Source organism: Pristis pectinata, chromosome 24, assembly GCF_009764475.1.
Source record: "Pristis pectinata isolate sPriPec2 chromosome 24, sPriPec2.1.pri, whole genome shotgun sequence".
Lineage (NCBI taxonomy): Eukaryota > Metazoa > Chordata > Chondrichthyes > Rhinopristiformes > Pristidae > Pristis > Pristis pectinata.
In genome coordinates this window covers 1,063,718-1,081,265 of record NC_067428.1, presented here as the reverse complement: position 1 = coordinate 1,081,265, position 17,548 = coordinate 1,063,718, and the positions used below count along the sequence as shown (strand labels likewise).

At 45.5% G+C, this 17,548-nt stretch overlaps 1 protein-coding gene across 1 annotated transcript in view; it reads right to left on the bottom strand.

Annotated features, from left to right (window-relative positions):
• Positions 1-826: 826 nt before the first annotated feature.
• Positions 827-17,548, bottom strand: part of rab8a (RAB8A, member RAS oncogene family) — a 33,845-nt gene continuing 17,123 nt past the window's right edge. Inside the window, exons 6-8 of the mRNA XM_052038118.1 lie at positions 10,532-10,597; positions 7,851-7,901; positions 827-5,133 (exon numbers count right to left, since the gene is read on the bottom strand). Of these exons, the coding sequence (XP_051894078.1) occupies positions 5,044-5,133; positions 7,851-7,901; positions 10,532-10,597 (207 nt within the window). The 3' untranslated portion in view covers positions 827-5,043. The remainder of the gene's footprint in view (positions 5,134-7,850; positions 7,902-10,531; positions 10,598-17,548) is intronic.

Genomic DNA, 17,548 nt, shown 5'->3' with positions numbered 1-17,548 from the left:
TCAGTTATTAGGACAGATGGGATGGGCTGGGGTTTGTTTCCCTTGGAGTGGAGCAGTGAGGGAAGATCTGATTGAGGTACACAAAATCATGATAAGTATAGATAGGGTAGACCGCAAGAAACTTTTCCCCATTTCAGAGGTGTCTAAGACCAAAAGGTGAAAGTTCAAGGTGGTGACAAAGAGATGTAAAGAGAATGCAAGGTTGAATTTTTCACTCGATGGTCACACCTTAGTTGATTTGCCTCATCTACAGAACATACTGCAGCAACAAGTCAGACCACCAAACCAGTGTCGTCTCCCACTGATGGTCACATGCCGCAGGTGCACTGGAACGCTTCCACCTCCTTCTGACTCGGAACAATATTGCCATTCACAGTCGGCACGAAGTCCTGGAACTCCCTTCCACATTGCACTCTGCAATTACCTTTGCAATAAACGCAGGGAAGGGAAGTCGAGGACATATTATTTGTTGGCCTTCCACTGACACATCTCATCTAAGAATAAAACAAAATTATTTGGAAATTGTTCAATTTAAGTCCCAATTAGAATTTTGATTGGTATTCAGAGCTGGGATTCACTGGCAACAGATCTGTGGGATATTGGTAGTCTTAGCAACTCATTTAATCTGAACTGGCTGATACAGTTTGACAACAGAAACTCAAGCATAACTCCCCGTCAGACAGATCATAAATCTCAGATCAATCCTTCACAAGGAGCCAAGAACTCATCAACTTCTGAGTACCCTTCCCATAGTTTCGATCTCAGCACGTCCAAAGACTTGAAAAAGTGGACATCAAAAATGCTAACACAGTGAGAGATCAGAGAATTTGCTTTTTGAGACTCACATTTTAATCTCTTTAAAACTCCACTTGTGTCTATAAATCCAGTAACATCAGCAAATACAGAACAATTATAAAGTAGGTCCTTTTTTATGTAAAGCTATTTACATGGTCACCTGAAACAATGCAGCCCCCATCCCTTTGAATCAATTGAATCCTGGAGGCTTTTGCACATGGTTTGAAGGATGTACAGGGGTCAATGAGGCTGAAATGGAGACAAAACATTTTCCTCCCACATTCTTTGTACAATACTGTTATAGCAGGAATTGTTCAAACTGACAATGGGGACACTAAAAACCACAGGCTCTGTACTGCGCCGTTAGGTCATACTGTGCTCGGCATGACACACTCCCTTACCTCAGGGACCTGTGCACCACATTCAGCAGTGTCACCATCAGGCCAGAACGATGCCCTGTAAATGCAGAAGACTAGAACGAATACTGGAGCTGAGCGCTCCACACCTGTTATCAAGAGGTTGCAGCTGAAGTAACCACACAGCACTGACTGGACCATGTTTCAAACAGCTCCCTTGTTATAAACTATCCATTTTCCTGGGGCACTAGAGGGAGGTTTCCTGTGGAAATCTGACCCTACAGAAACACTGACATTAACAGCTCATCTCTGCTGGCAGGACAGAATTCCATTTAATGAATAGAATGGCCATTTAACACTAGTTACTACTTTACTGATGGGATAGATCTGCCTGATTCATTTCATTGGGTGTGTACTTCCCAGCAAGCAACTTAATCTAGTTTAATGGCTTTCAAGATACAACTAAAAGTAATAAAGCGTCAACAAGCAAGGTGCTGCAGCTATCCAGGCGACAATCCATCCTGCTTCTTGGACAGTGGCAGCAATATCACCCATCAGTAAGGCCACTACTATGAGCAACAAGGAGCAAATTCAAACTGATTTTGATATTTGAACCATTTTCACCTATAAGATATATTTCTTTACTGCTACCTGTTCCTTTTAAAGCATTGAAAGACGTTATTAGCTTTAAATGAAGTGAAACATTATGAGAACTCTGGTCTTGCAGGGGGGTTATCTCAGAAGCATGGCTCAGGATAGTCAGTTGAACAACTCCGGGTCTGCTTCTTGACATAATTAAAGCCCACTTAAATAATTGAGACTGGATGGCACATCAGATTCCAGTTGCAGCTGTGAGGTGACACCAACAGTACAACAGATTTGTATTATTATAGTGGGATTGAGCAGACTGTTAATCGAATAACCATTACAATACCACAGTCATACTGGATGATCAAAGCAAGTTACAAGGAACTTTCATCATGAAGTAATGACAGGACTTGTGTGTGTGTGTTTGTGTGTATATATATATATATATATATATATATATATATGAGGGAAAATGACATGACGCAAAATTAAACTTTTTAACAACTTGAAACAAAAATAAATTTGACAGAACAGGATAATTTAGATAGTGAGATGGATGGGGTCCAGAGAATGTGGCCACTTCCAGCCTGAAAACTACAGCTCACATCCAGGAAGTGAATAAATCAGTGGCTGTTGACTAGGAATGAGAAACGATTTGAATGATCAGGGCACATACAAAGAATGCAATTGTGACAGAAGAGGCTCATTTGCAAATCATTGGGCAGCAACAGCCTGCAGCTTGAGAGTGTAATCTCTCTCTCTCCACCACCACCCTCACCCCCCAACCCAGTGACCCAGAGAATGAACTCATTCACATTACTCACAAGACAGTTACATTTGGCTCCAGTACTCATGATTTAGAACAGGAAAACTGAAGAGCACATCTACTAATGTCAGTCTATTCCTGACCGGGTGGAAGGGGACAGGTAGCAATGCCCAGGCAGAAACTTCTGTGAGGTAATCAGTCTAGACATCCAGACAGGTGACATGATTTGCACAAGGCCAGCTTTTTAATAATAGCATAGCTTCTCTGTTTAAGATTAAGGGTGCACACCTTCACTCCTTCATTCATTGAACTACACAAACTGCTCAGTAAACTTCAAAAGCAAAGGATATTCTGGTTTGACCAAATGCAGCACCTGTTAAACCAACCTACTGAGATGCAGTTATCACTGTAGATAACCACCTGTGCATGATCAATGCTTGGCCAGCTTTGTTCCATCCTGCATGATAGCCTTAACCACCAACAGTGCAGGTCTTTAACCTTCAACACTCAAGAACAGGTACTTTGTTCGAGGGCTCCGAATATCCACTTACCCTTCACTTTGTGGGTTTCCACTTTGGTCATGGAGATGTGACACAGATACGCTCACCTCCTCGATCAATGCTCGTGGTGGAACGGGTGAGAGTGGGATGGGGAGGGGGTGATGTAGGAATGTTGGTCAGAAGAGAAACTGTTGCCCTCACTGCTTTTCTACATAATATTCCAGAAACTAAAGATAACTAAAATTATCAGCTTCACAGCTACTCGCTGGTCTTGAAGGAACCAAAACATTTCCATACCCTAAAAGGCCTATAACAATGGTCTTATCAGTAAATCCTGGTATGACTTACTGACCAATTTATACAGTGTTTGTTACAACAGCCTGGCATGGGGATTTATAGCACAACAGACAAGAGACAAACCACCGGGTACACCCCTTATCACAAGTCTCATGTTCCACATTCAAACATTACAAAGTTGACAGCTCTTCAACTGAAAGTGCAATTCATCTCCCTGAGAGAATTTTACTATGTCACTACTCAGGTTCCAGAATTATGCATGAATTTTATTAATAGGACCCGCCCACAGTGCATTAACCCTCTAATCTGCTAAACTGCTTACACTTGCAGCCCGTGAACTAAGAACCACTCAGTGCTGGTCTATTTCTTGCAACCACGGGGCAGCAACTGTGCTGACCTGTGGCTTTAAGCATCAGCGTCAAGTATTTTTCACAAAATAGTTCAGCAAGACTCCATCAGTTGAGCAGTGATGAAACCAAGTGATGGCTGATGAATAAGGCTACGATAGGATGAATGGCTGATGCACCTCAGCTCTAATTAGGGGTTGGGACGGGTGGGGGGGGGGTGGTGGTGGGGGTTTGTTTCATCCCATGCTGCCCCTCCCCCACCCACCCTTTCCATCCTCCACCCATCTTTCCCTCGCTTCTGTTCCCTTAAACTCTTTGGTGTCAACCCCTTTGCTATGTTCTCCCCCCTCCCCATACCCCTCCCTCCTGTGCTCTGGTCCTTGAGATATCTAACCTGAAATAATTGGTGCCGCTTGCAGAGATAACATCACAACACCATGGATCCAGGCAGTCGTTATTTGGAAACGTTGGTTTTGGTTGATTTCTGGCTATTTGCCTCTAAACCCATGGAAACACAGAGTGGTGTCGATGTGTAGCACTGCCACAGTAAACATTTCAAAGAAAAAGTCTATCCGAGATCCAGTTTTTGTCCAGTGATTCAAGACAAATTGTCCACTAGCAACACTCAGCTAAACCTGTCAGATGCAACAGCCACAATGACACTGTTGCAGCATGTGGTCAGTGGCTCCAACACACGGTGTAATGCTGAGAGACTAAACGCAGGAAAAACAACAAGGCTGAGAATTCATTGATGTGGGATGGGGAGTAATCAACTGAGCAGTTTTCAGCACCAAAGGGGACAGATATCCCTGGCTCTAGGTCTAAAAACTGACATCTGGGCTACTCTATCCTTCTCAGGATCACCACATCCACCCAGATACAAACATGATACACTGGCAGAAAGCAAACAAAGCCCTTGCAGAAACAGCAATGTATAAGGAGAGTCACACGTAAAGCAACAACAGCAGCAGCTCCTTATTGCACAACGAGATCACTGGGCTGCTGGAACAGGAAAAGACTCCAATGCTGAAAGCATCTCCACAACACAAGGTCGGTGGGGAGAAACAAAACAGGAAAAGCAGAAGGGGGAGAAAAGAAAATCAGAGGAAGTAGGATTGCTAGAATTCCACACAATTGCACCCCAACAGATTGGAAATCAGTAAAATGGAGGGATTCCCATCAGAAGATTCTGATGTGCATATTTCCAGCACTGAGGTAATCATCATCGGACAGGTTCTAAAAGCCAAAAACCTCAGCTGCTTGATCACTGCAAGTGTTTGTCAGCACAACAGGGCTTGTCCGAAGGAAGTGTCCATCTGTACAGCAAAAGCACAGCATGTGCACATTTCAACTCAAGTCAGCAAGTGCTTGGACATTTCCAAAGGCAGAGTTCGTCACAGGAGGAGACAACGAAAGAAGCTGCTCTTTTTCTGTTCTGAGGTGATTCGCACCCCTTGGGTGCTTCCTTGTGGGCTGTTACCCTCCTACACAAAAAGAAACAAAGTTTAGCCAACACAGTCACATCACACCCTGTCAAACCACCAAACTTAGCTTTTAAGGCAATTATTTAAAAAACTCATCTCAGGGCGGGTCACATCCCAACTCAAACCAGCACCTCTCTCTCATCAGCCCTGAACTCAATAACTCATTGAGTATGAAACACTGCGGCCACATCGCTCCTGGTGTCTGTACCCTCCTAACCGTTACAAACCCTCTCCCTGCACCACTGGGCCTCTCCTGGCATTCACTGCCTGGGCCCCATCATTGGTACCTGTACCTTTGGTGGTCCTGGCCAGGGGTGCTACAGCTGGGCCTGGGGGTCAGACCTGGCAGTTTGGGCACTGAGAGGGAAGAGGTGGCTTTATGTTCCATGTGTGGTGGAGCAGGTCTTCTCGCCACTGCAGGGGGAAGAAGATCAACGAATCAGAGCTGAGTGGGGGGGGGGTGTCACTGTGACAGAGGGGCGAGGGTGCAGAAAATTCAGAATCGCTGCGACAGAGGGGCTGCCAGTCACGTGTGAGTGAAGGACAATGATAGGGGAAATGGGGAAGGAGTAACCGATTGCATAGCAATCAGTAACCGTGGAAACCAAGCATCGCCACCTGGCAGCCCTGTACTTTTGGGCACTTTGCTTTGCTGTTAGTGACCTTCTTTTAACGTGTTCCAGCAGGCCTGGTGCACGCAGGGGAAACTTGTGCACGGGATATCAGCTGAGCGTCTGACAGGACTGCAGAGGACGAGACCCTTCACAACGAATGGCACTGCACGGAGCCAGCACAAGTGCCTGCCCAGAACTGAAAACTCCAGTGGCTGCCCCCTGGAGAGGTTCAGGGCTCTCAGTCTCCCTCTCTGCTCCGGATTTCACTGACCTTCCTGCCCTACTGATTCTCTTTCACTCTTTATGGCTCCTTAAGCTCAACCTCACTAAACCTTTGGCCAACTGCCTTTCTGACTGAGTCAACAGGATTTTCCATTCACTGGCAGAACTTATCGTGCATCCTCCATGGCCTTTGAAGAGGTGCTGTCCACCTTCCTGAGCTGCAGCAGGTTCCCCCAGAGTGCCTTTAGGGAGGGAGTTTGTGATTTATACAGTGACTATGGAGGACTGGTGATGCGTTTCCAAGTCAGGGTGGTTTACGACTCAGAAGGAAATCTTTTTACTGCGATTCTTTGGTGCTCAGTCATGAATTTGAGAGGTGCTGTTGGAGTAGCCCAGCACAGTAACTGCAATGTATTTGTAGATGGTGCTCTCCTCAGTCATTGCACCTGTGGTTGAAGGAATCGTACAGCGTGGTTGATGGTGGTCACACCAGCGGGCTGCTGCATCCCAAATGGTGTTGAGCTTTATGAGTGTTGTTAGAGCCTGATTTGCTGAGGAACTGAGAGTGAAATTGAACATTTTGCTATCGATGAACATCCCCGCTATTGTCACAATGGAGGAAAGTCATTGATGAAGTAGCTGAAGATTGTTGGGTCTCAGACACCACCATGAGGAACTCCTGCAGTAATGTCCTAGGGCCAGGCTGACTGACCTTCAACCACAACATTTTCCTTTGTGCCGGGCACAACGTCAATCATTGTAGCGTTTTCCACTCATGCTCACTGACTTCAGTTTTATCAGGGCCCCTTGATGTTACACAAAGGTTAAATGCTGTCTTGATGTCAAAGGCAGTCACTGGCACTTCACCCCTGCTGTAGCTCTATGGACCATGTTCTGGTGGAACCTGAAGCCAAGTGATCTGGGCAAAACCATAATAGACATCAGTGAGCAGGTTATTGTGACTGTGCCATGAGATAGCTCACACCTTCACCACTTCACTGTGTAGTCAGAATATTTTGAGTCATCAGCAGGCAGCCGGGTTTGGATTTGCCCAGTGTTTTGAACAGGACAGGCGATATTTCATACTGGCAAGTGGACAGCACTGTTGGAATTGCACAGACAACTCCTTCACTAGAGGTGCAGCAAATTCAAGTCTTCTGTATCACAGCCAGGACATCTTGTTCTGCAGCCATTTCTTGATATCCCATAGAAAGAATCAAATTGGCTGAAGGTTGGCTTTTTTTAAATGGTGCAGATCTCAGAGGTAACGATGGGTCAAGAATTGACATTTCTGGTCTGATGATTGTGCTTGGAAATGCTTCAGCCCGGTCTTTGGCACCTACAAGCCGGGCCATCACCACTCAGGATGCAATTGATCCTCATATTAGCCATTTAGATGATTCACCAGCATCTTGTCTGGACTGGTCAGAACTACAGTGCTACCTTTGCTTCCAGGGTTGCTCAGTCGATTGCACGTGTGTAGTCTTGTGTTGTAGCTTCACCAGGTGGGGAATGCTGCCCTTCCCTGCATGTCCTTCACATTCCTCAGTCATCATTCCAAGACTTGATAACAATACTAGTGAGGGAAACGCAAGGCCATGTCAGAGTTCTCTCCCGGCAAAGCCCCTTGGGATGATTTACAATACTGAAGGCACTGTACAAGTGCTGGTGTGCATATTACTCATGACAATGAGCACATGCAGAACTCCATACATCAACTCCCATTCAGCAGGACTCACGGGTGCAGACCATAGTTTTCATGTCCAATTACCAACTCACCACAAGCAGCCCCTTTGTCAACTGCACGCTGCACTTATTCTGGGCAACGAGCACAGGAGAAGGGAAACACGATGGAAGACACAGGAAGTAAAGGACACTCACCAGCTTCTTGTCCATTTTTGTTTTTATATCTCTGGCGAGAGTAAAAAATGCCTGAAATAGTAAACATCAGAATGGTTAATCCTCTGTTCAGAAGAACAGCAAATCAAAGAGTGCAACACACGGGTAGGCTCTGGTACTGCAGAGTTTGTACAAGCTGATCCTCTGGGGTCACTGCAAGTCACTGGTCTGGGGGGGTGGGGAGATAGGGGGGTGGGGAGAGAGACACACACACAGGCCTCAGAGAGAGACACACACACTGGCCTCAGAGATCTGGCCTCTCATCCCTCCAAACATTTCCTACCCACGTACCTGTCCAAATGTCGTTATTGTACGCACCTGAATGACTTTCTCTGGCAGCTCATTCCAGATACACACAACCCTCTGCGTGAAGAAGTTGCTCATGTCCCTTTTAAATCTTTCCCCTCACCTTAAACCCATGCCCTCTAGTTTTTGATTCCTTTCCTCTGTATGTATTCACCCTATCTATGCCCCTCATGATTTTATACACCTCTAAGATCAATTCTCAGTCTCCTATGTTCCAAGGAATAAACTCCTAGCCTGCCCAATCCCTATAATTCTGTCTCGATTCCTGGCAACATTCTTATAAATCTTCTCTGTACTCTTTCCTGCTTAATATCATCATTCCTATAACAGGGTGACCAAAACTGAACATAACTCTCCAACGTCTCCACAACTGCAACACAATGTCTTAACGTGAGTACTCAATGCCTTGACCGATGAAGCTTCTGTCTACCTGTGACGCCACTTTCAGGGAACCATTTACTTGTACTCCTAGGTTTCTCTGTTCCACAGCACTCCCCAGGGCCCCACTGTTCACTGTGAAACCAAATCTGAGAAAAAACTGATAGCACCCATTTTACAGTCGCAGAGCAAGTTCTAAGCCAAAAGGACAAAGGTCACAGCATTTGACAGTCTTGGAAGATGCCCGAGGCAAATTGCCCACTCCAGACTTGCAAGAGTGCCGAAGACAAAAGGAATAGGAGAGGAACAGGAGAGTGGGCAAGCCACAGCCAATCCAACTACTCAGTTGTAGAGTACATAAACAGGTCCTTCAGCCCAACGAACATCTCCTCCTCGCTGACAATCAACATAGGCTCACCTCAAGGATGCGTGCTTAGCCCACTGCTCTGCTCTCTCTACACTCATGACTGTGTGGCTAGGCACAACTCAAACGCCATCTGTAAGTTCGCCGATGACACCACTGTTGTCAGAATCTCAGATGGCCATGAGGAGGTGTACATGAGTGAGATAGATCGGCTGGTTGAGTGGTGTCGCAACAACAACTTTGCACTCAACGTCAGCAAGACCAAGGAATTGATTGTGGACTTCAGGAAGGGGAACTCAGGAGAACACACACCAGTTCTTGTTTAGGGGTCAGCGGTGAAAAGGGTGAGCAGCTTCAAGTTCCTGGGTGTCAACATCTCAGAGGATCTATCTTGAGCCCAACATATTGATGCAATCATGAAGAAGGCATGCCAGCAGCTCTACTTCATTAGGAGGTCGAGATTCCGTATGTCACCAAAGACTTGCAAATTTCTACAGATGTACGGTGGACAGCATTCTGACTGGTTGCATCACCACCTGGTGAGGCTCCAATGTGCAGGATCGAAAGAAGCTGCAGAGGGTTGTAGACTCAGCCAGCTCCATCACAGGCACAACCCTCCCCACCATCGAGGAAATTTGTCAAGAGGCCTCTAAAGGTGGCAGCATCCATCATTAAGGACCCTCACCACCCAGGACATGCCCTCTTCACATTACTGCCATTGGGGAGGAGGTACAGGAGCCTGAAGACCCACACTCCATGTTTCAGGAACAGCTTCTCCCCCTCCGCCATCAGATTTCTGAATGGTCCATGAACACGACCTCATTATTCCTCTTTTGTATTATTTTTGTAACTTGTATTCATTTTTATGTCTCTATGTCTTGCGCTGCACTGCTGCCACAAAACAACAAATTTCATGACACGTCAGTGATAATAAACCTGATTCTGATTCCTCCAGGCTTACCAACGTGCCCTCCCGAACTAGTCTCATTTGCCTGTGTTGGCCCAATATTGTTCTAAACCTTTCCAAGTACCTGCCCAAATGTCTTTTCAACATTGTAATTGTACCTGCCTCTACCACTTCCTCTGGCAGCTCGCGCCACACACCCAACACCCTCTGTGTGAAAAACTTGCCCCTTAGATCTCCTTTAAAAATTTCCCCTTAAATCTATACCCTCTCATTTTAGACCACTACACTGGGAAAAAGACTGACAACCCACCTCATCCAAGCCCCTCATGATTTTATGCACCTTATAAGGTCACTCCTTAGTCAACTTCACTCCAGGGAAAACAGTCCCAGCTGATCCAATCTCTCCTTACAGCTCAAGCTCTCCAGTCTCAGCAACATCCTTGTGAATCTCTTCTCAAAGCTCTTTGGCTTCATCCTATCCGTCCTTTGGTGTGGTGACCAGAACTGCACGAAGTATTCGATGTATTTGTTACTCTGCTTGTGTGCATTGTCTGTTTATGGCTGGGCAAACTGGCCATGAGGTTACTAAACTTTGGAAATTTAATAATTACTGGACCAGTGTTCATCTTTCCAACAATAGAAGATGTTTTCTATTAAAAGCACAATATACAAAGGATAGGAAATGACCAGACAATAATCAGTACTTACATTCTCAACATTTATGTTTGCTTTTGCACTGGTTTCCATGAATTTAATTCCATAGTCACTGGCTAACTGGAAAAGAAAGGAAGAAAAAAGAAATGACCTACAGAATGGAGTGATGAATTGAGGAACAGAATGAGGGGGACATGCCTTTTTTGTTAAAAAGAGCCTCAGACAGTCCCAAAATGCTCGTGGCAGTCCCTAGTTACTTTTCAAGTACTTTCATTGTACTTGGATCCTTCTGCTGACTCAGAAATTGATGGTGGTGACTTGAAATGGTCACAGGGCTTTCCCTTCACAAGCACCTGAAGGCAATTTTCATAACATCCCTCTTCAATTTACCTTACAATTTGAACCTTCCATTTATTTTCCTACTTTCAAACAATTTTGTCAATTTCTTTCTCAATTATCTACAGTATTTTCTTTAGAATGTCACCCATTCTTTCCCAGCCTTAATGTCCAGAGCCTCTGGTCTATTCTTAGATCTCAGTGCCAGAACACAGCATCAGCATGGCTGAGAAAAGTGAAACTGCTACTTGTAAGACTGATGAACTTAGACTGTTAATCAGCACATGAAAATATGATATCATTGCAATCACAGAAACAGGGTTGAAAGGAGGTCAGCACCGGCAGCTCAAAATTTCAGGGTGTTCAAGTTTCAGGCGTGATAAGTGTGAGCATCGTCATATTGAATAGGAAGAACATCACTGCAGTACTCAGGGAGGATGCCTCGGAAAGCTCTTCCAAGGAGGCCATATGGGCAGAGTTATCGCTCTGCAGGGGTTATATTACAGCACCATGCTCCCTCATCCCCGCACCCCACCCCACCCCCAAGTAGTCAGGAGCTGATAGAGGAGCAGATATGTAGACAAAATCCAAAAAACTGAAGATGCTGAAAATCTAAACAAACAAATAATGCCAGAGCTACTCAGCATTTCACCACTCCTACACATTTTGTCTCTATTCTCACTCTTCATCTGCTCCCATTCACTCACTGACCAGATGACTCTGTTTACATCCCTCCTCCCTCAGTCTCCCCCAGTTCTGATGAAAGGTCTTTAACCTTCCCACAGATACAGCCAGACCTGCTGAACATTTCCAGCATTTTCTGTTTTTATTTTAGATATACAGACAAATTGCAGAAAGGTGCAAGTGCAATGGGGTTATCGTGGCAGATTTTAACTTCCCAGAAGTTGACGGGGAATACGGAGCATGCCTTATGAAAGCAGGTTAAGGGAACTCGGCCTTTTCTCCTTGGAGCGACGGAGGATGAGGGAGACCTGATAGAGATATACAAGATGATGAGAGGCATTGATTGGGTGGATAGTCGGAGGCTTTTCCCCAAGGCTGAAATGGTGGCCACAAGAGGACACAGGTTTAAGGTGCTGGGGAGTAGCTACAGAGGAGATGTCAGGGGTAAGTTTTTTTACTCAGAGAGTGGTGAGTGCTCGGAATGGGCTGCTGGAAACGGTGGTGGAGGTGGATACGACATGGTCTTTTAAAAGACTGTTAGATAGGTACATGGAGCTGAGAAAAATAGAGGGCTATGGGTAAGCCTAGTAATTTCTAAAGTAGGGACATGTTCGGCACAGCTTTGTTGGCCTAAGGGACCTGTAGGTTTTCTATGTTTCTATGAATGCCCGAGTGCAAAGGGCTTGGATGGGGAGGAATTTGTAAAGTGCATCCAGAGTGTTTTGCGACTCACTGACCTGATAACCTTGTTTACAGTTTATCCCCGTGGTCATCCTGGTTTTACCCTATCAGAGACATCCTCTTCCCCTACCCTCCCTGAAGCTTAACAAGCTTCTGTTGTTTACTTCCCAGTTCTGATAAAGGGTGTTTGACCTGAAGCTCAGTCTGGGTGATCCTGGAGCGCATGGCTTCAAATCATGCTGGAACTGCACAAACCACCAGAGCAACAAACAATCTGCTGGAGGAATTCAGTGAGTTGAGCAGCATCTTTGGGGGAGGGGAGTGGGGGAAGAGGGACTGTCGACATTTTGGGTCGAAATCCTGCATCAGGACTCCACAGTATAAAATACTCGTTAGACCAGAACTACAGTACCATGTACGGTTGCCGTCAGCTCACTTGGAACGAAGGGATAGCACTAGAGAGGATGCTAACAACATTTAAAGAAGTTGCCAAAGCTGGAAAATTATTGTTGCGAAAGAGAGATTAATAAACTGATGCTTTTTTTTGTGACCGAGGACAGAATTAATGGAGGTATAAAAACTCCTGTCTCAGTGCACAGGTAGGATCCATTTTCCTTGTCACAGACTAGTAAAAAAAAGGAGGCAGAACCTTTTGAAATTAATAAATTTCAGCTCAAGAGTAATGGGAGCTACCTCATTACCTGAAATCCTCATCTCATTTGTACCTGGATAAGTTGGAATCTGCAAGAGGTGGGAAATAGGGGTTGACCTAATTATCTCCAAATCTGGCAGCATGGACAGTGAGCAAATGGCCTCCTGTGCAGTAAAAATTCCATGACTCGCTCTCCTCTCCCTGCTCTTTATTTTCTCTGTTAGGTCCAGTTAAATACACCTGGAACACCTCCCAGTTATTACAATGAAAGCAAAGTCCTGACAGCAATGGACCAGCTTTTGTGTGCCCCAGCTACCCAACATAGAACCCCCTCCCCCCGAGTTGTCTAACGACTTAAAAATCTGCAAGTGCTCAGTAAGTGGTCTGGAGTTTAACATCAGCTTCAAAGGAAGTTTGGAGAAATGGTCACAAGTAAAATTTTCTTACGATTTGAAATGCACTGCCATAATGACAAAATCAATCAAAATTAACTTTGAAGGAAAACTTGAGTACAGGAAGTGTGGGCAAACTGAAATAGGACACATGCGGCTTTGTCAGCAAAGGGCAGGTGTGTGAGTGAGAGCAAGGTTGCCCCCTGTGCCAAAGTTTCAATGGAATGGCATGAAGTTAGCCTTCAGTTCCCTGCATACATCGGTTTTTGGAAGTGAGGGAACTCCACATTTACCACTAAGAACTGCCAAGGGTCACCACTGATAATTTGGAAAAGGGCAAGAGAAAAACAGAAGCAAGTTCCTGTAACATGATACCATGTTTGTAAAGGGGAAGGACAGGAGTTGGAAGGGGGTTAAATTAGGATATTATTTTCAATGTATTAGGAACCAAAGTACATTTCAACAAGTGAAGAATACAGCACGTGGGTGCTTAAGGGCTGGTGCAGGTGCAGTGAAGGGAAGTGCCCGGTCCCACACAGCACAAAACCAACAGTCCATAATGAGAATGACGGGTCATCTAAAAGTCAAGGCTTGACTGCACTGGTAGTGCTACATAGAAAATATCAGGTGATTGTTCATATCTGACAATGTGGAGGGTGTTTAAAGACCAACTACAGAGTACAGGACAGGTATGTTCCAGTAAGGAAGGATGGCAAGGTATAGGAACCTCAGGTGTTGAGAGGCGGTGAATTTAGTCAAGATAAAAGGAAGTGTTTGCAAGGTTGAGGAAGCTACAATCAAACGAAGCCCTTGAGGATTATAAAGAAGCCAGAAAAATCTCAAGGAATGAATTAGGAGAGCCAGGAAGGGCCATGAAAAGTCCTCGGCAAGTAGGATTAAGGATAATCCAAAGGCATTCTATACATACATCAAGAGCAAGAGGATAACTAGGGAGAGGGTAGGACCACTCATGGATAAAGGAGGGAACATGTGCTTGGAAGTGGAAGATGTGGGAGAGGTCCTAAATGAGTACTTTGCGTTGGTATTTCCCATGGAGAAGGAGCTAATATGCTTGGGCATTTTGAGATAAAGTAGGAGGTAGTGTTGGGTCTCTTAAAGAGCATCAAGGTGGAAAAGTCCCCAGGGCTTGATGGGATATACTCCAGATTATTAAAAGAGGCAAGATTTGAAATTGTTGGGGCCTTGACCAAGATCTTCGTGTCCTCTCCAGCCACAAGTGGCCCCAGAGGACTGGTGAGTAGCTAATGTAGTTCTGTTATTCAAGAAGGAAAATGGAGATAATCCTGGAAACCACAGATGGTGGTAGGGAAACTATTGGAGAGGATTCCTGGGGATAGGATTTATGAGTATTTGGAAAACCAAGGCCTAAATGTTACAGCTGCAGAAAGGGTAGACAATGTAGAAGGATCCTCTCTACAGTCAATATGGGTGGAAGTTAGGAATAAGAAAGGAGTAATTACCTTCCTGGGAATATTCTATAGGCCTCCCGGTAGCAGTAGGGATACTAAGGAGCAGATTGGGAGATTGGAAAGATGCGAAAATAACAGGGTTATTATAATGGGAGACTTCAACTTCCCAAATATTGATTGGCACCTACATAGTGCCAAAGGTTTAGACAGGGCGGAGTTTGTTAACTGTGTCCAGGACAGATTCCTGATGCAGTATGTCGACAGGCCGACTAGAGGGAATGCCATATTAGATCTAGTTTTGGGTAACGAACCGGGTCAGGTGACAGATCTCTCGGTGGGTGAGCATTTGGGGGACAGTGACCATTGCTCCATAACCTTTAGAATTGTCATGGACAGGGATAGGAGCAAAGAGGATGGGAAGATATTTAATTGGGGAAAGGTGAATTATGAGGCTATAAGGAGAGAACTTGGGAGTGTAAATTGGGATGACATTTTTGGAGGGAAATATACTATAGAGATGTGGTCGATGTTCAGGGATCTTTTGCAGGATGTTAGGGATAAATTTGTCCCGGTGAGGCAGGGAAGAAATGGCAGGGTGAAGGAACAGTGGGTGACGAGAGAGGTGGAACAACTAGTTAGGAAGAAGGCGGCAGCATACCTAAGGTGTAAGCAGCAAGGATCAGACAGGGCTTGTGAGGAATATAGAGCAGCAAGGAAGGAACTTAAGAAGGGGTTGAGGACAGCAAGAAGGGGACATGAAAAGGCTTTGGTGAGTAGAGTTAAGGAGAATCCCAAGGCTTTTTTCTAGTACGTGAAGAGCAGAAGGATGGCCAGAGTAAAGGTAGGACCAATTAAAGACAAAGGTGGGAGGATGTGCCTGGAAGCTGTGGAAGTGGGTGAGGTTCTCAGTATTCACCAAGGAGAGGGGCCTTGATTATGCTCAGGACAGTGTTGGTAAGGGTAATGTTCTAGAGTATGTAGATATCAAGAGAGAGGATGTGTTGGAGTTGTTAGAAAATATTAGAACAGATAAGTCCCCGGGGCCTGATGGAATATTCCCCAGGCTGCTTCGTGAGGTGAGGGTGAAGATTGCTGAACTGTTGGTTAGGACTTTTGAGTCCTCGTTGTCCACGGGGATGGTACCGGAGGATTGGAGGGTGGCAAATGTTGTCCCCTTATTCAAAAAAGGTAGTAGGGATAGTCCAGGGAATTACAGACCAGTGAGCCTTACGTCTGTGGTGGGTAAACTGTTAGAAAGGATTCTAAGAGGTAGGATCTATGAGCATTTAGAGAATCATTGACTGATTAGGGACAGCCAGCATGGCTTTGTGAAGGGAAGATCTGGCCTCACAAGCCTGATAGGGTTCTTTGAGGAGGTGACCAGGAAGATTGATGAGGGTAGTGCGGTGCATGTGGTTTACATGTATTTTAGTAAGGTGTTTGACAAGCTTCCGCATGGTAGGCTTCTTCAGAAGGTCAGAGGTCAAGGGATCCAGGGAGGCTTGGCCGTGTGGATTCAGAATTAGCTTGCCTGTAGAAAGCAGAGGGTTGTGGTGGAAGAGGTGCATTCGGATTGGAAGGCTGTGACTAGTGGTGTCCCACAGGGATCAGTTCTGGGACCTCTACTTTTTGTGATCTTTATTAATGACTTAGATGAGGGGGTGGAAGGCTGGGTTAGCAAGTTTGCAGATGACACAAAGATCGGTGGTGTTGTGGATAGTGTGGAGGGCTGTCGAAGCTTACAGAGGGATATTGATAGGATGCAGAGCTGGGCTGACAAGTGGCAGATGGAGTTCAATCCAGAGAAGTGTGAGGTGGTACACTTTGGAAGGACAAACCCCAAGGCGGAGTACTAGGTAAATGACACGATTCTGGGCAGTGTAGAGGAGCAGAGGGATCTGGGGGTTTGTATCCACAGATCACTGAAAATCGCCTCACAGGTAGATAGGGTAGTTAAGAAAGCTTATGGGATGTTAGCTTTCATAAATCGTGGGATTGAGTTTAAGAGCCGCGAAGTAATGATGCAGCTCTACAAAACTCTGGTTAGACCACACTTGGACTACTGTGTCCAGTTCTGGTCGCCGCATTATAGGAAGGATGTGGAGGTGTTGGAAAGGGTGCAGAGGATATTTACCAGGATGCTGCCTGGATTAGAGAGTATGGATTATGAGGAGAGACTAAGGGAGCTTGGGCTTTACTCATTGGAGAGGAGGAGGATGAGGGGAGACATGATAGAGGTATACAAAATATTAAGAGGAATAGATAGAGAAGACAGCCAGCGCCTCTTTCCCAGGGCACCAATGCTCAATACAAGAGGGCATGGCTTTAAAGGAATGGGTGGGAAGAATCAAGGGAGATGTCAGAGGGAGGTTTTTCACCCAGAGAGTGGTGATGGTGGTGGTGGTGGCTGATACGTTGGAAAAGTTCAAGAGATTGTTGGATAAGCATATGGAGGAATTTAAGATAGAGGGATATGTGGGAGGAAGGGGTCAGATAGTCTTAGGTGTGGTTCGAAGGGCGGCACAACATGGTGGGCTGAAGGGCCTGTACTGTGCTGTATTGTTCTATGGTAATTGGGGACTGTCAGCATGGCTTTGTGCAGGACAAGTCATGTCTTGCTAACTTGATTGCGTTTTCCAGAGGTGATGGGTGATGAAGGTGATTGATGAAGATAAATGTTTGATAAAGATGTTGTCTACATGGATTTCAGTGAGGTGTTTGACAAGGTCCCTCATGGGAGGCTCATCCAGAAGATTAAGATGCATGGGAGTTGGCTGTTTGGATTCCGAATTGACTTGCCTGTAGGAGACAGAGGGTAGCGGTTAATGGGACTTATTCTGGCTGGAGGTCTGTGACCGGTGGTGTTCCACAGGGATCTGTACTGGGATCTCTGCTG